Here is a 23,592-nt window from a genome sequence, read left to right on the forward strand (position 1 = left end):
ATACTGGAGAAAACTGACCACATGCATGTTGGTGCCATGGGAACGTTTTAATCTTTTAATCTCCCCTGCTGTTCCTTTTGTGCCCTCATATTAACATCCTCCAGGTTACAGTACAGTGTATTCATGTGAGTGAGGGACTCCCAGGAATGTGAGTAATGTTTAACCAGAGGGTCTGCAGCCAGAGAGACTGGAGGGCACATTAACACCAGCCAGAGCATGTGAACTGTATAGAGTGAAACCTGATTTCCCACCTCTCTGTCTACATATATTTACATTCATATAATATGATGTATACATATATTATCTGGGGTACAATAAATAACACCCAATATAACAGGACACATGTAAATGTACAACAGTTAACACCGGTCTGCTGTACTCACGTGAAACTAACATTATGGATAGATTTTCATTTATTTTTTACTTCGTCACATTTTGTCACAAATTAAATGACTCGTGCAACATAATCTTATATTATTCACAGTTAACAAATACAATTTAAGACATAAAGAGTGTTTGTGTTTGCTGTACTGTATATGTGATGTTTTTTTGTGTTTCACATGAGCTGCAGCATTCTGATATCCTAGATTCTGATCAGATATGTATTTGTGATACTTAAAAACAAACATAATCCATGAAAAAATAGATGAAATTGACAGTGCAGTTATGAGACTACATGGTTTATGAAAATGTTATGGTTTGTGTTGGAGAAGAATGCAATATTTGGAATAGATAAGGCAACACAACTACGTTCTTACATTTTGGTTAAAATGAAGTGTCAAAGTGCAAAAAGGATCAATTTGAACCTAAAACGTTGCTCTCATTCTGTTTCACACTGGAGATTTCAGGCTCAATATGGCAGCTGCTTATCTGTGTACTCTGTGTGTTTTGAATGGATCTCTGCAGAATTGAAAGGGCACGATGGTGGTTTGGCTGCCTCAGATCTGCCATATTTATTTTCGGTCCCTTTTCTCTTTTTTGGTGGTTTTAAATTAGAGCCTGTCTATCTTAATCTTGCAGCTTGGTTGTTCCCATTGCTACTGAATGTGTGTGTGTTTGTGGGTTAGGCTTTATTTAGTGCAGATGTACCGTACATTTCACCCTGCAGCTGAACCTGCTTTTCTGATGCTTTTAGCCCATTTATTTGCAGCTGGGTGGGCTTTCATAGGAACATAACATTTTTCAAATCTTTGCCCTGCATGTTAGGAAACACGCTCCTTTTAGTTTCTGAAAACAGAAGGTGCACTACTTACTTTTATTTGTCTCTGTGCTCAGTAATAGCTTGCAGTTGTTGGCTGGATACAAAAGACACTGAAAACACTGAGAGTAAAAACTCATAAACTCAGCAGCCTGCCCCAGGTCTGCTGACAATGTAATGTATTATAGGGTTTCACTATGTTTGTTATTCTTTATTTGATGTTTTATGATGCTGTGTGATGGCAGCATAGGCGCTATATGTGCATGAAAGCTAGGGAACAAATGGAAACACTTATATTAAACAACTCAATAAGCAGGTTTTGTTAATATAAATGTAAGTTCAAACATAACTTAAAGGACCCCCAAAAAGAGAGCTGAAACTAAGCTCAAGCAAAGATTATAGGTTATATAAAATAATAACAAAAACAGAAAGAAAATAGCAGTAATTTGGGTTGCAAAGAATATATATTTAACTACAGACATATAAAAATAACATTCAATTTCAGTTGAAAACACCTTAAAAGATAAGGGTAAATACAGACATTCAGCTTTATCAATATGGATTTTACTTTTTTCCATCTTAGTGTTGCGTGTTAGCTTACATACTGTATGCACATGTATTTTTTCTAACTTAGGGAAAAGTGTGCTGGCTCATGATTCCCTTCCTTTTAAACACATATTTATATATTCACCTAAGTGCCTAAAGAATTAAATGAAAAATCAGGGACTAAAATTGACATATTACTACGTATCTCCTGCTTTCTGTAAAAGGTTAAGTGAATCTCTGCACCACACAACCATGCCTTATATGGTAAAACCTCACCTCATGGAGACTTCTCATTTGGGTTTGGATGATTTCATCCCTTTGTCCATAAAAAAACAGTTGCATGACCCCCACACAAAGAATGTTTTGCAAATTTGCATAAACATAGATTATATTATCCACATATTGTTTAACATTTGTATTATTTATTGGTTTCTATCTCAATACTTTTGGTGTCTTCTTGCCTGAGGCCTCTTTTTTAGTTTCATTAAGTGAATTAAGAGCAGAGCAGACATTTGCAGAGACTGCACAAACTGAACATTAAGAAAACCCTCAGGGCTTCAGCTAAAATATAATGAACCTCTTTTTTTTAGATGAGAGCAATTTAGCTCTGTGCTCATTAAAACATTCCTGAAGGTAAAGGCTGTTAAAAAATGAAACAAAACACAATGTATTCATCAGTGGAAATGTTATATGCATGCAATCGAACATGACCTCCCACCAGCAGTGTATAAACCTCCTGGAAAATGAAAAAAGAAAGTCCTGTCCCACCCAATAAGAAGGGTGTGTTGGCCACAGAAACACACACACAAAATGCGTCAGTCCAGCAGTAGCTATTAAAGGCCTTTGGTGTCTGTATTTTGAGTTTACTTGATGCACGCAGGGGTAGCAAAAGCATGTGGAAGAGGAAGAAACTTAGAAAGTTAGCGCTAGTTTGTTGCCTGTTGATCGAGGTAAGACACTGCATTTTACTTATTTGTTTCACCCTGAAAATATATGTTTGTGTTTAATTATAGCAGGATCACATCTGTTTGAACTGTTGGTCTGTAACTGATCTTTGACCCTTTATTTTTAGGATTGTGGGTAACTTTATTCTTGTCAGTGGTGTGTTTTTCAGGCTTTGTTTTCAGTTTGCTGAGGTTTGAGGGTGAGGAGAAAGAAACCTCTCATTTTGCCTCTGGGCTTCAAATGTCAGAGGGAAGCTGCAATCTTGAATCTGCTCTCTGTGTTTAAGCATTAAAGGAAACATGCTGAAATAAATCTGGTATTGTGTTATAAAAAGTAAAGGTTGGACTTTGGGGTTTTCAGTTGTAGTATACAGTCTTTATTGTGTTTCTTCATGCCAGGTAAATCCATGTTTGGGATTGTTTTGCCAAACTCGTATTTCCAAGTTAAAGAATATACATTCATGCTCTTTCTAGTCTGTTTTCATATGGCATTATGAGTCTTTTTCTGCTGTTAAGAAAGAAATAAGAAATACCGATAGATATTTTACTATTGTCCCTGCTGAAAAAACCAGCATGATAGACCAGCTTAAGATGGTTGCTGGTTTTAGCTGGTGTTAGGCTGGTTTAGTTGGTTTACCAGGCTGGACAAGCTGACCAGGCTGGTCTTGCTGGTTCAAGACCAGCCTGGCCAGCTAGCTGGTTTTAGCTGGTAGTTAAGCTGGTCTATGCTGGTGAAGCTGGTATTTATGGCATGCTGGTCTACCAGCAGTCTTGCTGGCGAAACTGAAACAGACACAGACAGACAGAGAGGGCGGGACACGGGGGAACGGCGTGACGGCAGTGGTTGAGACAAAGCGGTATAAAACATGGTTTTGACTGCCGCTAACGGTCGGGGAGTGAAGATCAGTTGAGCGTTTCTGTGACTCCGCCCAGCGGCTGCTCTTCTGAGAGGAACCGCTCTCACAGCTCTGTCTGGAAACGCGCTAAAAGTCCTTCTGGAGGTAAGCAACACTACACAATTTCACCCAGTCTGAGAGTAAAAGCTTTCTCGAAGGTTCGTTTTGCTTTCTTACAACGTTACGTTAATGTTAACTTAACCTTAAGTTTGCTAGGAGGCTATTGTTACTTCCCTTAACAAGAGATAGCTGTCATAGCAGTTAGCAGCTAACGTTTTCTGCAGTTTGTGGTTCCCCTGAAAAACGTGATGTAGTTATTTAAGGGTAAGTTAACTTAACGTTATCTTACAAGTTGAGAGAGTTAAGTTTTGTTTAAAATCGTCAATGTAATGCACGCTAGAGGTTTTTTGTTGAACATGAAGTTAGCTAACGTTAGCTAACTTCATGTTAAGCTGTACTTTCTGTGGCAGCTCGCTTAATACAAAGAGGGTGCTTCACATACTTTTCTCTCAAATGTGTGTTAATCTACCTGAAATTGTAGGGACAGTTTTTTTCTACTCAATGATACAGACCATTGTTGAGGAGATGCAAAACATACTGTAAATTAGTTGGGTCCGACATATACTTTGAGTAATGTTACTTTGCTGCTAAAAAATGAAACATTATCAGATGAGGACATCACCAAAGTGTGTGAGTCTGTCAGGGGATTTGATCTGTTCTCTGCATGTCGTACAGGGCCTATGTACACACTGCTCTGGTATTAATTAAAAATATAATTGTAAAATGTAAGTCTCCCGCTCTTGTCATCGTTCAGGCTTTGCATTTGAACTCCTATGACTGGTTGCGGACTTGAAGGGAACGACTTTGTGGCCTTCCTGACATCCAGGAAAAAGGTGAGATTCTAATCCATTTCAATGTGTTGTCTTATTTCCTTATCTTTCTTTCAGGTGTAACATCTACCAATGGTTGTACATGACATAGTAAGGCGCTTTCATACAAAGTACTTTTCCCAGGAATAGTTCCCGGAACTTAGTTCCCCGGAAATCTTTAGTTCCGGAACTATGTCGTTAGATCGCGTTCACACCGGAATAAGTCCCTGAGGGAGGATTACACAAATGAAGCGGCTGACGTCATTTCTTCTTCTTCTGCTTTGGGTTTACTGGCAGGCCGCAAACAACTTCACGGCGTATACTGCCACCCGAAGTCCCCGGCCGGAGGTCCCCGGAGTTGGGGACTGGCTTCTACTGAAGCCTTCCGAGTAAATCGCCAGAAGCGCCGACACCTCCTCATCACTCCACCGCTCCCATGTTTTCTTTTGTGTTGCCATAAGTTAGTCTCTCTCCGTTGGTGCACTGGGCTAATGCTAATGCGAGCAAATAAAATGGCGGCTTCATAAAAACTTTTCAGAGTTTTACGGGGCGTGCTTTGCAATTCGCCCAGCCAATCAGAAATTGGAACCTTTTTCTCCCCAGGAAAGTCCCTGCTCTCTAGCAGGGACTAAAAAGGGGTGAAAAGGTTCGCAAAAAAAAGTTCTAGTTCCAGATCTTTTTGGTGTGAATGCAAAATCCCAGGAACTATCGGAACTATTCCTGGGAAAAGTACTCCGGTGTGAAAGCGCCTATTGACCTCCTCCACCTTTTTGCTGTCCTACTAGTCAACCCTTCTGATCAGAGCCTTTCCTAAATAGTGGTACGTTTTTTTACAGTTCAGTGTACGTTCATTTAGCAACTTAATGCTTTACTGCTGTTGAATAAACCCTATATTGCTAGTGATTTTATAAAAACTATGATTTGCAATCTTTTTGATTCCAATTACAATAATCTTGTTGTTATAATTGTAAAACACATCTTAACATCCATCAGCAATCAATAAAACAAATCATCCAACACAAAATAGAATAAATCTGGACCTATTCTATTTCTTTTTATACAACAGCATCTATTGGGACTGCTGCTCATTGATGTCATCAAGAGCCATTGAGTCTACCTTTTGTAGTCGGCCTCTCAGAATGTTTATAATTTCTTCGTCTCTTAACATTCCTATAATCATTTGTTTTTTTATTGTTTTGTTCTTTATTTTTGTTGTGAGAATCACTTTGCAATTGTGTAAGTGCTATATAAATAGTTATACTAATATTATTGTTGTTACCATTAGGGATGCTCCGATCGATCGGTCGCCGATCGATATCGGCCGATACTCACTCTCTGCCGATCGATCGGTGCTCTCTAAAAATGCCGATCGCAAGAGCCGATCGCATGACGTAAAATTATGACGTAAAATACATGACACTTTTCTCTGTGCGCGGCAAAACAAGCTCGCCAAAATGGCTTCACCAGTCTGGCAGTATTTTAAGGTGTCCGAAAATGACAATAAAATAGCGGTATGCAACGTGTGTGAGCAGATATCCTGCAGCTCCACCCGCTGTGACGGACCGCTGAGCGGAGCAAAACACACAAGAGTTAGACCTACATTAACACACTTAGCTATTGTATCTACCTCTGGAACAAGCTAAACTAGTTATAAATATATTTATTCTTCACTGTCGGGCAGAGGTGTGGACTCGAGTCACATGACTTGGACTCGAGTCAGACTCGAGTCACCAATTTGATGACTTTGGACTCGACTTGACAAAATCACAAAACATTTGCGACTCGACTTGGACTTGAACACCAATGACTCGGGACTTGACTTGGACTTGAGCCTTCTGACTTGAGGTGACTTGATAATTTAATTCAGGGGTCTCCAACACGCCGATCGCGAGATGCCGCTAGAAGAGCAGACTCCCGTCGGGGAGAGCAGAATCTTCAGCCGCTGCAACTCTTGCTGTGAATCCATGCAGGCAGGGACGGGACTTTATTTTGCTGGGCCACCATGCGGCCAATCATATGCGAGGACACACTAGGATCATACCATTATGTGAAAGAAGGGTGGGGGCCAGACGCTCCAAAGACAGCAGGTGTAGTGGTACAGGCCAGCTACAGAGCCACGGGGAGACGGGGAGCCGGATTTAAATGCAAGCGCGTCGGAAAAAGTCAAGAAATTTGCGAAAACCGAAAAAAGAAGCAGCATCTGGCTGCATTTCAATGATATTGGAGAAAGCAAAGCTGAGTGCAGGATTTGTAAAATGAAAATAGCCTTCAGAGCAGGGGTTTTTTTTGGTAACCACTCAGGATTTATTGCCAGAGGTGGGAGAAGTTCAGATCTTGTACTTGAGTAAAAGTACCAGAGTGTAGGAATACTCGGTTACAATAAAAAGTCCTGCATTCAAAATGTTACTCAAGTAAAAGTAGAAAAGTATTATCATCAGAATATACTTTAAGTACCACCTGCAGAGGGATCTAGATTCAGGTGTTCTTTTCCCCAAAGAGACCGCCTCGCTGCACATTATCCCTTGCATAAAGATAGAAGTGGGTCCCTTATAACATGCTGTACACAGTGGAAATAAACATTCTGGTTACCCTAACATCAGGGATCTTGTACATTAAACTCCTTCTGAATCAAACCGTCACGGTAGCCTTACCTTACTGATCCCTCTTAAAATAGAAGAAAACACGTTACTTTACCAGCAGAGAGAAAATGGATTATTAAATTATTAATGTGACTAATAAAAGCAGTTTGATTATTAAGTATTATTCTGTTGATCGATGTCATTACATTTGTTGAAAAGCACATAATGACTTGTTTAAGACTCGTTTTGTCAAAGTTTAGGACTTGGACTTGACGTGAACTTTCCCATCCTGACTTGAGACTTGACTTGGACTTGAGCGCAAAGACTTGAGACTTGACTCGGACTTGAGCGCAAAGACTTGAGACTTGACTCGGACTTGCAAAACAATGACTTGGTCCCACCTCTGCTGTCGGGTCACTCATTACTGGATCAGTGAGCTGCATGAGATACTGACAGGCTGTCAGGAGAGAGAGAGAGGGAGGGAGAGAGAGAGGGAGAGAGCGCTTCCGCTAATTTCTCCCGTGTTATTATCCAAAGTTAATGTAAACTTGAATAATGTACTTCATTTGAATGTAATAATTATGTTGGTTGTTGTTTGTGGAAGCGCCAGTGAATGAGCCCCATTAACTGAGTTTTAAACATCACTTTAAATGGAAGATCCCCATAGGCCCCGCCTACTCGATCGAATCGGCGATCGGTATCGGCCGATACTGATTCCGGCGATCGGCCCCAAAATTGACGATCGGAGCATCCCTAGTTACCATCATTACTATTATTAAAAATGTTTTCTTTGTTTTCTTTATTTATCGCTGCAGAAAGGATCATGCCAGCCCACATCAAACACCTGATCAAGAAGTTGTGAATCTTCAGGCAGAAAAGATGAAAACACCTGTTCAAAGTTCCAGTTTCCTGTACATCGAACCATGCCTGTATGGGACTCTGTTCCACATGTCTTCAGTCAGTTCTGGACCCTATGACTCGGACACTAGTTCTACCAAGGCTCATTAGATGTAAGCAGTGGTAGGAGAGGAGTGGAGTTATCTTTGTATTTAGACTGCAAGTCGACAAAGGTGATCAAATGCTGACGCTAATAATGATCCGATTCATTTGATATTGATTGTCTGCCAATACCGAATCCTGATCCGATTCTTCTATTTCCCAGATAATACAGCTGCACCGTGAACACTAGCTCTATTTGTTTTTGCCATTGTGATTCACCATAAGCAATTGTTGACTGTAACGTCTATGCCAACCAACTGTAATTTGTAATCTATTTTACCATACTTGAACGGTCAAGTTCTGGCAACCACAGCAGCCCAAATGTTAACGTAAATGTCAAGTTTTCTTTTTACAGTGTACTTATATCTGTACATTTATTTTCAGTTTGCTTCAAGAAGTGGCTTCAAGAAGTGGCTTCAACAGACAGAAATGCAGGCCAGATTGGGAAAGGCTGGACGCTACACAACGGGAAACATTATGGAGAACACTTTCTTTGTTGCCTTTTTCTTATCATACATAGTGTTACTGTTTTTGTTACTATTTAAATATTGAATTCTATTTATTACTTTTATTTTAAATCAAATGCACCTGTTTTAGATAATGTATTTATTTTGATGTATGTTGATTTGCAGGTTGGTTGTTATTTGTATAATTATTATAAAATGTATTATCTCTTCGATTTACACACGGCATCTATTGCACGTCTGTCCGTCCTGGGAGAGGGATCCCTCCTCTGTTGCTCTCCCTGAGGTTTCTCCCATTTTCCCCTTTAAACTGTGGGGTTTTTCGTCGTATTGTCATACTGATATTCTGTACAAACTGTGAAGTCCACTGAGACAAATGTAACATTTGTGATATTGGGCTATATAAATAAACATTGATTGATTGATTGATTGATTATTGTATTGTTACTGTGTATTTTATTGTATTAACTAGCTATTTATTGCTATTTATTAAATTAAAATACTGTTATGAACACTATACAATGTCTTTATTTTGGTAGATACCAGAATACATGACACAATGAATCTTTGTAATATATTTATGTTCTCTGGTTTAAATAATCATACCAGTATTTAAACAATGTATGCTGGTGGAATCCTGGTAAGCTTCCAGCATGGTATATTTAATACTATTATTAAACATATGCTGGTGATCGATGGATGCTGGTGACCAGCCCAGCATACCAGCATACTATACTGGTCAATACTGTTTTTTTTAGCTGGCCAGGAATGCTGGTTTAGCTGGTGCCAGCTAAACCAGCTAAACCAGCTAAACCAGCATTCCTGGCCAGCTAAAGTGTCCAAAACCCCTCTAAACCAGCCAACCATTCCAGCCTAATATCTACTGGCTTGACCAGCTAAATTGGTCTAAACTGTTTTTTTCAGCAGGGGTGTAAGATAAAATACTTAAGCAATACAAAATGCTTGAGAGAAGTGCACTAGTTTCCTCCTAATTTGATGAAAGGGAAAAGTAAGGCAGTGTAAATCTAACTGATGGAAATACAAAGTCCAGAAACTAATATTATACATGTTAGATTTGAGAAACGTTTAACTTTTTTCTGTATTATTCTCCGTTAGTAAATCCACACATAGTGCTTTAACCTAAACCACTCAAACTGACATTAAGGCGCTGATTGGCTGTTGAGCTGCATTGGGCGTGGTGTCATTAAGTCTCATACATCTGATTGGCTGGCGGCTCTTAGTTGGGCGGAGCCTTACTGTAGCCTCGCTGTCACACAGATAAATTCGACAGTACAGGGAGAGGCGTCGGTTAAGTGGAGTTACGCGCCGGATTTTCTTCATTATCTCGTCGAAATTCACAAGTTGTTAAAAGCTCTTGGACCCCTTTTTTTTGGTGACACGTCATAGTTGCGTTTTGTTTCTAAAAAGGGTAACTTTTGAGTGAGTGTCGTGCCATGCCGGGGGAGTAAAGCCAGTGTCGGGAGAAGAGGATTTTCTAAGAGGAAGCCACCAACTAATGAACAGGCGCGTGTCTTCATATTTAGCTTGTTCGGAGTTGGTTTAAAGCTAAGAACTTGTCAGTTTGGGGGGGTTTTGATGCAGCCGTGTTTTAGACAAGGGATTTTCTCCGCAAATGACGTGGAATAGCACGATGAGCAGTGGTTACAGCAGCTTGGAGGAGGACTCCGAAGAGTACTTTTTCACGGCCAGGACATCTTTCTTCAAAAAACCCTCAGGAAAAGTCACAGTGAACAAGGTAACAATGATTTACTGGCATGCTGCTTGTCAGGATAACACCTCTGTAAGCTGTTTGTTTCTCATGGAGTAGTATACCAACTCTATAGTCAGGGTTTCTCATTTGGAAGGGGGCGTCATTCAGAACTTCATTCACAAATATGTCAACTTTATATTACTTCGTTTACTAGCAAAAGCAAATATGTAATGCAAAATTGAAGCCAATTTCCAACTTTTAACTGGTTATACTTTAGTTCGGCATATATACAGTATAATTAATCGCCGTTATTTAAATGAAATCCTCACTTTTAAAGTTCCTTCACCTGTTGTTTCCTGTGAACTTCGCCCAACAAAATCCACCATGGAGTTCACAGTGCCGGTGAAAAAGCTTGTCATTTCTGATGATGACTTGAGACTCTATATATATATGTAAAGTTTGATTTATTTCTGTTAAATTGGCTTTCCTAACAACTAGGAAACATAAATCGAACGGAATGTTGCTGAGTGCGGGTGCACACGTTTGCATGTAAACCAGTTTGTGGCTTAATCCCCGTCTGACAGTTGTCGGGTTTAGCCTACATTGCTTTAACAATAGGTGTCCAGTTTTCCCCCTGGTGCAGATAGTATTATTAGCTTTTGATGTCTTAAAAGGAGTTGCATTTAAGGAATGCCAAATGTGGGATTGAATAAACAAAAGAATATCTTAAAATACAGAAGTAGAAGAGCAGCAGGCAAGTAGTTATGGTATACCTCAAGCAGGGAATCACATGAACCCATCTCAACCCCTACCCTGTGACCCATTTTAACTTCATCCCAGAGTTTAAACGGCACTAAATAAAATAATGCGATCCAGCTTAGATTTCAATTTGTTTTGAAGGATTTCCTGTGCCTGCAGACTGAGATAATTAGGTCTAGACTGGGCTTTAGATTCGAGTTAAAAACCAGAGGCATTATCATGTCTGGGCCTTTAACAATTAGGTCACTCTTCAGGTCTATGACTAAATACTGGCCTGCTCTGGACTTCAAGTGGCTCTCACTCACACTGAACCACTTGATATCACACACACACGCACATACAGTACTTAAGACAGTCTTGCTAATACAGCTGGTTTGTGTCATGCCTTCAAACTCGGCATACTATAACAGAATTGCGCTATTCTTCTTCTCTGCCCACTTAGTCTGTGTGTGTGAGAGAGAGAGAGAGAGAGAGAGAGAGACATGCACTGCTTGCAGATTCTGCAGTAATGCATGACCCTTCACTTTTCCATGACATGCCCTTAACACAGTTCCTCATTCCTCATGGCAGTGTGTTTGTGTTAAGTGGATGCACAATGTAGCCCATACAGAGCTGGAGCAGAGGTTGTGACCTGTCCAAAACTGTGGCTCCAGACCTGAATGGCACGCTGGCTCCTGCATGGTGGTTTCCCACATGCCAACCGTAATTACATCTATAGAAGAGACGTGTCCTTTGGGAGAAATGTATGGGACTGCTGCATTAAATGACTGGTTTACCATTGGAAAAATATAAGATTATTGTCAGAGTTGATGGCTATTCATGTTGATCACTGAGTTGTACTTATTGTACAGCAATGGATTAACTACAATATTGGACCTGAAAAGCCTAAGATATGTTTGAGAAATGAGAATACAGTAAACTTACTAAAGCTGGTAGTTTAAATGAAACGGAACTATGACTAGTGGTCAGGACAAACATGGACAGTTTACAGTGAAAAAAAAAAAGTGTCAGTACTTTCTGGTGGACGAATATGACTTTGATGAGCTGGAAGTTTCTTTCTCTTTTCTTTACCTTCCTATAATGTAAGAAAGGCAAGTGACATTAGCTTTGACTAAAACAAGAAGTGGCTAAATGTGATTTCAGTTGGACTCAAGTCACAGTGTCTGCCAGGAGAGATTTCTCAGTAAGATTCCCGGCTGTACCAGTCTCTAATGTCTGGGGAAAGAGAAGTTTAATAAGCTTGAGTGTAAACAGAGACGGATAGACTGACAGCTGATAAACTGATCCAGGATGGTCAAACAGGGAAATGAGATGTAATACTGGACAGTATTTCTCTCTCTCACTCACACACACACACACACACACACACACACACACACACACACACACACACACACACACACACACCCCCACTCTTCCACACTCGTGAATGGTGTTTCTGTGGTGAAATGTCATGTCATGACCAGTGGGTCTGTGTGTCTCGTGGAAAAAGGGTAATCCACCCAACCCCTAGGTCACACACACACACACACACACACACACACACACACACACACACACACACACACACACACTCACTTTAAAGGCTTGTTCGAGGCAAGGCAAGTTCATTTTATAACACTTTTCATCCACATAGCAAAGTGTCGTCTAAGTGCTTTAAATAAAGCATAAAACACAACATGACACCATTTCTTACAGTAGTAGACGTCCAGGTTTGCCGCTGCAGTGTGTTATACTGTACGTGTGCAGCTGTTTGTTTTCCTGTACGTCACACACCAGCACAGAACATTTAATCTTGTTTAACAGAAACAGTGATTGTGCTGTATCCGTGTAATGAACAGACGTCAGCAGTTGGTTCTTCCCTTACAGAACCAGTGTCAGCTGACCATAAATAAGTTAATATACAGGCTAGAAGTGTAGGGTAGCACAGTGGTGTCCTTAATTCAACCTTTATTTAACCTTATAAATTAATACATTTGGAAGTGGTTCCAAATTCTCAAAAAGCTAAAATGCATTACAAGTCATTTAATTCTGCTCATTGATGATCTAAATGACCATTTATCTGTCAATAGACTGTGGTATTTTACAATATAGCAGTTTGGATATAGTGCTCGAAGGTGTTGCTAATGTTTGATAAAAAGGGTCAAATGTAATCACTGTGCAAAAATAGTTTGATGTACAGTAGGGAGGAAGTTTGTTCATCAAGAACTTCCTGCAGACTGGTATGGAATGATTTGGTATGACAAGGCAGTTTTAGCATGTCCAAAACAAGTTAAAACTATAACAGTAAATATTCAAACAAGTATGTAAAGTGAATATATATTTATTTTTCCTTATTTACTGAACTTACGGTCTCAACGGTCAACTGGCTGATGTCGCAGCCAACATCTTTGAAAATGGCGGCATTGTGCATGTTTCCCATAGAGCAAGTTTTTTGATGAGATCCTGAAATATATAAAATATTCTTTATTTTTTTTAAGTATTTGCATGCTAAATATGCATACGGCTACTCGTGTTTAGATATCAATTCACTTGAACATTTGGGCTTCTTTTGAAATGAAATAAATGCAACAACCTCAGTTCAAACAGTTCCCACTTCTTTATGCACAATGTATTTGATAGACTATCTGAAAAAGAGATGACATTAAAACATCCAGTTCAGGGATGAGCTATAATCATAAAGCATTACCTCAACGCATTCTATGCTTTCCATAAACTTCCATAGACACTCATACAAGCTTTTTCCCAGCCTTTTAAATCAGCTTATGGTTTCAGCTGCAGGTTTACACCACAGCATTAATGTTGTACCATCAGAGCAACTGTGTGTGTTTCAATCTGAAAAAGGAAGCGGTATTTCCTCATACAGTAAACTCCTGTCATGTTCCCGTTTTTTAAAAGGACACCATATAGTGTTCCCAGGAAATTATTGAAGCTCAGGCTTTGTTTGGCTTTCAAATGACCTCATTATAGTGTACAATAACAACGTTTGTTCTTCCTCCCCCACTGCTGACCAATATATTTATGGTGCAATATGTTTTTACCTCACCACGCCGTCTCTAGGTACATTTTGTATTGTGTTTGTTTTCAAACTCATTTTGTTTATCCAGTTAAACCAGTGCTTCTTGACATGTCCTCTGTGGAGAATTGTGTAATCTCTGCCAACATGAAAGTGAGGTCATTTTCTACTGTTGAGCTAACGTTTCCACCTCCTTATCTGTCGCTGTGGGAAATGTACCTCATGGTTTTTATCTGCAAGGGCGACTGATAGACAGACTGACTGCCACTCTATAGACAGATTCAGATCTTATCTCCACCTCTTTTCCCTCCCCTTTTCTCTCACATAGTCAATGGCATCATCATTTAGCTCATTGTTTGTGCAAACCTTTGCAGGCCGACCTGTAAAACAGTTTCTCAAACACCATTGGAACATTTCTTATTGAATTTTCGTTTATTTTGAATTGCACAAGATTTGAGCTTTTGACCCCTTTATTAAAACACAATCTCTCCTCTTGACCCATTTTCACTTTTTGCATTTGTCCTTTGGTTAAGAAGGCCCTGGTCATGCAAAGAGCTTCTGAATTAGTTTAGTACTAAACTAACTAGTATCTGAAAAAGAGATCTATGATCTCAATGGGACCATCTGGTTAAATAAAGGTTTGAAATGAAATGAGTACATTTAAAGCAGAAATGTAAATATTATAGTAGATATCCAAACAGCTATTGCATGCATGTACATCTTAATAATTAAAGCCATTTGGTAGGTTTACCCAGATTGAAGAATACTTGTTTATTGAAGCTGCTCATAAAGATTATACATGTTATGCCGGAAATGTCAAGTATTTAGTGTGTTTTACTTGGTTTGTGGTCAGGATGGAAGAGTTAGTCAAAAAAGTGATCTGGATTGGTCACACCAGCATTTAAAGCAGATCAAGTGCAAAGGGGACACAATTGGCTGCTTTCATCAAAACACCATCCTTGTTAAATCTTTCCTGTCCTTCTTGGCATATGAACCCAAATCAGATTGTTCTCACATTCTCTTTCTCTAGATTTCCTTCCTCGGTCTGTCCAACCTCACCCCCTTTTCTCACCTCCTCACCCCTCTAGCCTCCTCTCCTCCCTTCATCCTGGTTCCTCCTTCATTGTTATGTCACTTCCTGTCCAGCTCTCTCTAAGGCCACCCAAGTCTCGTTGTTGACAAGTAACTAGCAACCTTTTGTACAACAGCCTCTTGTTTTTGTAACAAACTATTCTTTAATTTAATTATTGTTGTTTAAAAGCAAGATTTATTGGTCAAATCAAGAATTATTATTAGATTGTTCTTCTTTGTCAGGTTCTGGTAACATACCACATGATATTCTGTGTAATGTGGCATTTGAATGTGTTGTTTCCAATCACAAAGGCATTACCTTTCTTCTCATCACTTTATCACATTTAATTCTACTGCCAACACTTCTGATTTTGAAACCAGACTCCGACCTGAAACTTTGGGGCTTTCCTCACAGTTTCTACTCTTGACACTTATTTGGTGAATATTTGGTTCCAGTTTTATCTTTGCAGCTGCCTTCTGTCTGGTTATCTCTCACTCTACAAGTTCAAGTTGTTGTCCTTGGCCGACTTCTGACGCCTACTAAAGACTATTATGGCGCGTTTCCACTACAGCGCGCAGCCCGGTTTAAGAGGGCTGTGACGTCAGCGGCCCATCTTTGGTTGCGTTTTCACTTGGCCTAGTACCGGCCGGCGGGTCCTAATTCACAGTTTTTCTGGCCTCATAAAATCGTGGGTCCAGGGCCAGAGACAACGAGGCTGAGTCGGGCTGAGTATGCTAAACTAGAGAGAGCGTCGCTGGCAAGGGGGCTACAACTACAACAAGATGGACATATTTGACCGTGATTTAATTGTAATACACGTTTCAAAATGATGCCGAAGTAACAACATACTGATACCGGTTAGTAAAAACCATGAATTAATGCTTTGTCAAGTCTGCAGACAGACGGCAGGCGAAAAACCTTTTAAAATGCGTGTTTTCTAAATGGAGGTTGGCTAAGCTAACGCAGTATATGCTCCGACCGTCCACACTCACAACAACGGCCTATACAGACATAAATAAAGCAGCGACTGTATTCACCATGACACAGGCAGTCTGTGGTTTGTACTTGTTTAACTTTTGTCTAGTTTCTGAACATATATGAGGAGCTGTGAGCTCTGAGTGCTAACAGCTAACGGCTGTGTTGTTTTTCTGGGGTCCTCTGAAGATCACGTCACGGCTCCGCCTACACTGCGTTACTATAGATACTACCCCAGTTCCTAAACTGTAATGGAAATGCGCCATAAAGTGAGCCAGTCCTAACGAGGCCCAGCCATACCGAGCGAGGCCGAGCAAGGCCGTGTAGTGGAAACGCGCCATTAGGCCACATCCACTGCTGCAGATTCAACTCGTGACCCACTGAGCATCAAACCTATTTTTAAAGCTGTAAATTCATGAAATCTATCCTTATTTTCCTTAAACAAACCTTAATGTTGTGGGATACTGTAACATTACGCTGAATGTGTTTATTGAAAACAATGAGAGTGAAATAGGATTTCACCAGAGTTAGTCTAGTGATTATAGTTTCCTCTGTAGCCACAGAAAGAGCCACAGGTTGGTTTTCTTGTATATCCAGCGTCATCTGAGTATTTCTATGAATTACAGTCCTGTTTCAAGTTCTTTCAGTCAACCTTTGCAGTGTTTGAACTCACAACACTGCCATGCCAACCGTAAACACTGGTGTCTCTTTTTATTAGTTTGTGGTGTCAATAAGGGCCGACGAGTTGGTACTTGACTGGAGAATGTGTCTTTTAACCCCATTAAATAGACCATTAACTCGGTAACATTTAGATTTTACCTGCAAGATAGATAGAAATATGTCTCAGAATGGAATGTTAGTCAATGTGTAGCTCCTAGAAGTTAAACTGTGTCATGTAAATTGAAATTTGAATTAATGTGCAATGATTTGTATAAAGGCATACATATATCTGCCTGCTTCAGGAGTATTTTTATATTCTGACAGGAATAGTAAGTAAGAATTGTTCTCCTAAAACAATTAAGTTATTGTGTTTCTATTGTTATTGGCTACAAACTTCCTCAACCAGAAATACTTTCATTTAAAGTTCGATGGCGTAATTGCTTTTACAAACACAGAGAAATGACATTAACAAGGGCCTCCTGCATATGTTACTGCATTGTGATAACTTTACTGGGGATTTAGGGCAGAATATATGACAGCTTCACCTCAAAAGTAAAGAATTAACATCAAATGTCAAACTAAAGTTGACTTTGAACTAGGGCTGTGCGATTATGGCAAAAATCATAATCACGATTATTTTGGTCAATAATTGATATCACGATTATTAAATACGATTATTCATTGACTTTGAAAACATCCATTTATTGAACTTTAAAACAAATACAAATAATAATTTGAACAGTATCTTTTTAACTGTTGATTACCCTGAACGTATAATTCAACTGAAAAACCAATACAAAAATAAATAAAATAAATGATACATTTATATTTACATTTAAATAAATAATATCAAAATAATAAATACCAATAAACAAGATCAACAAATATTTTGGAGCGCACTTCAACAAGCTACTAAACATATGTAAATATGATAAATACAAATAAATTAGACTAAAATAAATTAGATCAAATATGTTGCAGTGCACTGTCACAACCAAGCAAAGCAAAATAATCGTTTTTTTCGATTATGTTGTTTTCGTAATTGTGGCAGGCCAAAATCGTAATTGCGATTTAAAATACGATTTAAATGCACAGCCCTACTTTGAACATATGATATCAGTTGATCTTCAACCATCTGTGTGTTGGATACCTTTTGCAGTGTGATGTTTTGACTCGGTCTCAGTTGACGTCTGCAGGTTACATAACGTTTTTTATGAGACTCGTTTAGCCTTTGCCCTCTTTACTGCTCCGCTCTTCCAAAAGAAACATAAGTGGATTGTTCTTAACTGCGCAGCCCTCGCTATCTCTTCAAACAGATCCGGAGTGCTTTTATGCATGCACACACACACACACACACACACACACACACACACACACACACACACACACACACACACACACACACACACACACCTCCTCTAAAAGCAATGGTCTGTGTTGTATAATAAGATAAATCGGCCTTTGAGAGGCACCTGCGTCATGGAGACTATGGGCTGTTTGTGTCTGAGAGAGGGAAATCTGGAAGAGTTTAGGCTTCTAAAATATCATCAAATGGCATGAATAGGATTTTATGTTACATGTCACTTAATGTCACTCATTTAAACTGGTGGTCAATTTCTAGCTTCTCTAGTTTTAGTTTTTAAAAACACCTTTTAACATGCGCTTCCACCAAGATGTATCCACCATGACAGTGTGTTAGCTTTCAGCACTATAGTAATTGTCTATTTATCCAACCCTTCCTGCCCGCTCACAGCTAATGAAGCTTGTGGACAGAGATGATGAGTCATGCAGCAGCTGCTTTAAAACATACTCTCTACTGTATGGCTCTCGGCCAAAATCCCTCAACAGGTGGTGAAGGGGTTTCTGTACCCTCCCCCCTTCTCCCCACTTTCCTTCCCCCTTCTTCCCCTCTTCATTGTACCTCTGTGGAGAAACTAACCACCTGTAGCATCCTTTTAGGAGGTCAAAGGGCACCAGGTGTGGGGTGTGACCTACCTGGTTAGGGCACTAAATCACTTTATTACTACTATTCAAAAGCAAACGCAGACATTCGTAGTGCTTTTTGTGCTTTTTTAATCTTTGCTCCCTTTTTCGTCCTTTTTTATTGAGTTTTTTCACAACCTTTATTACAGAAATACTGTATGTTGGTACCGCTGGTTACAGCATATCAGATGTATCAGCAAAATCCAAGATTTGTATCTGTTTGCTTTGGCTGCTTCACTTTTTATAATTGTCAAATAATTTAACCGATTGTCTTCTAGATTAATACACTAATCGTTTGGTCTATAAAATGTCAGAAAATAGTCCATCCAAGTTCAGAAAAGTCCCGGGTGATGTCTTTAAATGTCTTGTTTGCAGTGTACAAAACATTCTTCTCAATAACAATGTCAAAAAGAATCAATCTGTCTAATATGGTGAATCATATCGCAATTGCAATATCAGTCAAAAATATTGCATTCGCTTTTCAAAAGTATTGCGATATTTGGTTTTTCCTTCACATCGTACAGCCTATCTTCTTGTAGAAAAGTGAGATAGTTCCCGCCTGGCCTCCCCTGTGTTTATATGATTCGTAATGAAGCATGTGTTTTTGGTCTCTAATGTTGCTACCATGCTCTGAAAGTTACCTCCCGTCTTCAAGCTCATCTGGGAGCAGTTTGGTTTCCAGTGAGACCATTATCACCAGACCACAGCACGCTCTGCACATCAGACACAGCACCAAAACCACCTCAAAGCAGAAAGTGAGAGTCTGAATGATGATTAATGACAGGGCAGGTTCACTGGAAGTGTGTGTTGATGCGTTGAAGACCACCTTCTCAGAGGATTTGAGTTTTTTTTATTCAGGAGCGGACATTTTTGGTGTGAGTTAATGTTGTGGTTAGAGGGAGCTGTGTTTGGAAATACTAAAGGTTAAGGTGTGAGGAATGTTTCTTTTTCAATTCATCATAGTATTAAACAGTGAATTGAGTGTTAACACATCGTCTGATTGCACATGGTTGAATTAGTGTATTTGTCGGCAGATAACTAATAGGACATTTCAGTGAGGTACATGCCTTACACTATTTGTCCACCAGGGATGAATGTGAAGTTAATTTTCAGCTGTGAGATGTCCTGCTTAGCACATCTAAAGACACTTTTTTGTTTTATTAGTGGAAAAACTCGCCACTCAATCGATTATTCAGGAATTTTGAGATGTCATTTTTCGAATGAGTGTCCAAAATGAAACGGCGACATGAATGAAAACCAACACAATTAAATATAACAATTTAGAGTTTGTTTTAGTAAGTTTTGTGAATCAAAAAACGTTTTTGGTACTGTATAATGCAATAAAGTGAGATTTCTTAAAACAACAAACAAGTTTAATGTAAAAAAATGATAGACAAGAAATGTAACGATAATATAACATATATTTAGTAGAAATTAGAAAAACAAGACATTGACCAAATGTTAGTTTGTTATCATACTTACATCATCATTGTTGTTTTACAGCAAAAGATTCAGGCTCGCTGCTGAATAAGTTCAGTAGTGTCAGTAAGTCAGGGCAACACCATGCCTTTACTTACTGATGCCTTGGCATAAGTCAAGTTTTATATATAAATAATAATATGTGTTCAAAAACAATTGCTGTAAATAGCATTCCTCACATGCCACTCATCACAACATGCATAATGTTAGGCTCACACATAATGACGGAGTACACACTGACTCGTGTGCAAAATACTCACCAGCCTGCATGTCATTAGATGTCTCATGTTAAATTCCCAACGCTGAATTACGCTCAAATGCACGATGTTACTAAGTACATTTACTCAAGTACTAGTTACTATTAACATTTGGATTTGTAAATAGGATTGGTTTGATAAAAAATTACACAAACACTATAGTGCAAGTAAAGAGGAAATAATTAACCAAATAATCATTTAAATAACAGAAATATTTCCATCAGTTCATATAAACACATTTTCAAAGTCTCCCGCTTCTCAAATGTGAGAACTTTTCAAGTACTTTTACTTTAAATACTTAAATTACATTTTCATCATTATACTTACATGATTTTACTTAAGTAATAAATACATGTAGGACTTTAACTTGTAACAGGGTACTATAAAAGTGTTGTATTTTCTATATTCCACATTTATATCTTTTTAAAGTATACAGTATTCATTTTATTGCAAATTATATATATATATATATATATATATATCTCATTCTTTCTTCTGTTTTATATATTTTTCTTATTCCTGCAATAAGAAATGTTGCACTATTATGTCCTTTTTTTTGTTATTTTAAGTATATTGTATCTTGCACTGTGGAGGAGTTTTAGATTTTCAGCTATTGGGGATATGATGAATCAATCCCTTGAATCTTTGAGGATCTAAAACCCTCTTTTTACCACTGTCTCCAAATGAAAACCTTGTCGTCTGTGGGCTCTGCATGGTGCTAGATGCTCATTATTTAAGTGTGCGCCGGTTTTGAACATGAGGATTTTGCTCACGGTTGATGGATATCCCTCAGTCTGTGTTTTGGCTACCTTGATGTGGGAATATGTGCTGTGCTTTTCTGTGTGTTTAGGCTCTCTTTGAAGGGGTTTTCCACTGTTGTAGAGAATTATAGTCATCATCACACACACACACACACACACACACACACACACACACACACACACACACACACACACACACACACACACACACACACACAACTCACAGGTATTGTTTCCTTTATCAGGCCACATACAGACACACCTCCTTTTGACATCCTCATTGTGTCCACTGTATCACAGAAACAACCTCTAGTACCCTGATACTACATTATGTAATTTAAGACTTATTTCTACCTTTCACACAAGCTATGAATACTCGAAAACACCTTGCGTTAATTATTGAAATAAAGATTGTATGATTTTAAATTGTGATATGTGGGACGATTGGAAATGTTCTTTCTTGTAATATGTTTGCAGGCAGTTGGCAAGTGTTCTAAAACATGCAATTATGTTTGTTTCCTGTGTTTGATTCTCACGTTCCTGGGGACTGAGGGTCATTTAGTCATAAAGTGGTCAGATATGACTGATGGTGACTGCCTTGTTTTTCTGTTGCTTCATATCTGACTCATGGAGTCTGTCGATGGGAGTACACCTCGCTTTCATTATCATTCATCAGTGGTGTTTTGTTTGCTTTCTTTGGCTACATTTCTTTAAAGGATCATTTGTGGCTTCTCAGGAGTTGAACCATGTCATTAAACAACTTCTAACAAGGCTGTTTTTATGGATGAAAGTTGCTGTTGTAAGACTTTGGAAAATTGCTTTAGGAGTGCCTGGAGTGGGGCAGTTTTGTAACACAACATTCATCTTAGTCATTCAGGAACTTTTAAAGTATTGAGCCATCTCCACAGACGTGTGTGTGTACATGAATGTGTCCGTGTCCACCTGGCCGTACTGTTCTGCTCTTCATTAGGTTGGTTCATAAATGCATTTTTACAATTGGTAGCTCAGAAACAAATCCCAATTTGTTTGATTTTAGAAATGTTGTTTTTTATCTTGCATGTTGCATAACTCCTTTAAGTCATTCATCTTAGTTTCAAGTCCAAATATGTGTTGTGTTCAGCCTCTTAAAAGTGACGATTTTCCATGTTATTGTTTTGGACTGTTTCTCAGAAAAACCAAGCTTCTTTAAGAACATTTGTCTGTATTTTGGCACTTTAGATTCTTAATACTGAAATATGGATCTGAAAAAAGTTAAGATCTAATAAACACAAAATGTCCTAAATGTATGACCTGTACATGCTGGTGTTGTGCTTTCAGCAATAAAACTCACCAGGGGAAGTCACACACACACACACACACACACACACACACACACACACTCTGTTCTTCCTCCAAGGTCAGAGTCATGAAGTTTCATAATCTCAACCCACACATGCTTATTGCTTACACACACATACATGTACAAACACCGCTGGGCTTGTTGCTCAATTCTTTTGTGATAACATATGTGTTCAAAGACTTATGTTTTTCAACCTTGTGCAGTTTGTGTTGTGCAATCTTTGCCTTCAACATATAATCTGAAACATGTACTCTGTGTGCGGATGGCAAATATATGTGTGTGTGTGTGTGTGTGTGTGTGTATGAGAGAGACCTGGCTCAATTTTTCAGTTCAATGGGAACATTTCTCAGCAGACTTCATAGTGAGTTTACCATGAACATAATTTGATTTCATTTATTTTTAATGTTATATCTGCTTGACTTGAGCTTGAGTTTAAAAGGAGTCAGCTAAAGTCTAAACATGTTTGAATATTACCAAAGCTTGAAAAAAATCTCAAGTTTTCTGGATATTTCCCTTCTCTTGTCTTTTCTACGAAACATATTTCTTCATCTTCCTTCTCTTCTCCTACCTCCTACCATCCTCATTTTCTCTCCTTCCTCCTCACATACAGTAGTTCTCATTTTACCTCCTTTTTTGTTACTGTTGCTAAAGTTCATGGAGGAGGACCACCCAGCCCTGTAGACAGCCTCCTTGTGGTCACTTTGCAGATCATTGAACCATAACTGTTTGTCCTGTACTCCGCCGTGCATGTCTCCATGTTGTACTCACTGAACCACTGAGAAACATACAGAAAGTACCTCAGGGTGATGTAATGGGTCCACTCTGGTTCACATCGTTGTGTGGAGCCTGTCTTCATGTCCCTCTGCGGGTCAGCTAGTTTAGTCTGCAGGTTTCACTTCTCTGTTTGTAAAGGCAATTGCATCATTTACCTCTTTTTCTGTTCTTCGAAAGAAACAATAGTAGAAGTACGGTAATTAAGTATCATTTAGAGGTAGTTCAACTTGAGTATTTCGATTTTATGCTACCACTTCCATTCCACAACATTTTAGATAAGCACTTTCAGATAATACAGAATAAAGTCCCCC

The 23,592-nt window shown here is 38.9% G+C and overlaps 1 protein-coding gene across 2 annotated transcripts in view; it reads left to right on the plus strand.

Annotated features, from left to right (window-relative positions):
* Positions 1–23,592, plus strand: part of rassf3 (Ras association domain family member 3) — a 63,059-nt gene that overhangs the window by 21,948 nt on the left and 17,519 nt on the right. Inside the window, exon 1 of one of the 2 annotated variants that reach the window (XM_034133328.1) lies at positions 9,791–10,251. The exons of the other annotated variant lie outside the window; for it this stretch is intronic. Coding sequence (XP_033989219.1) covers positions 10,129–10,251 — 123 coding nt within the window. The 5' untranslated portion in view covers positions 9,791–10,128. Of the gene's footprint in view, positions 1–9,790; positions 10,252–23,592 lie in introns of those variants that run through there. 2 annotated transcript variants of the gene reach the window in all.

Source organism: Trematomus bernacchii, unplaced genomic scaffold (assembly GCF_902827165.1).
Source record: "Trematomus bernacchii unplaced genomic scaffold, fTreBer1.1, whole genome shotgun sequence".
Taxonomy (NCBI): Eukaryota; Metazoa; Chordata; class Actinopteri; order Perciformes; family Nototheniidae; genus Trematomus; species Trematomus bernacchii.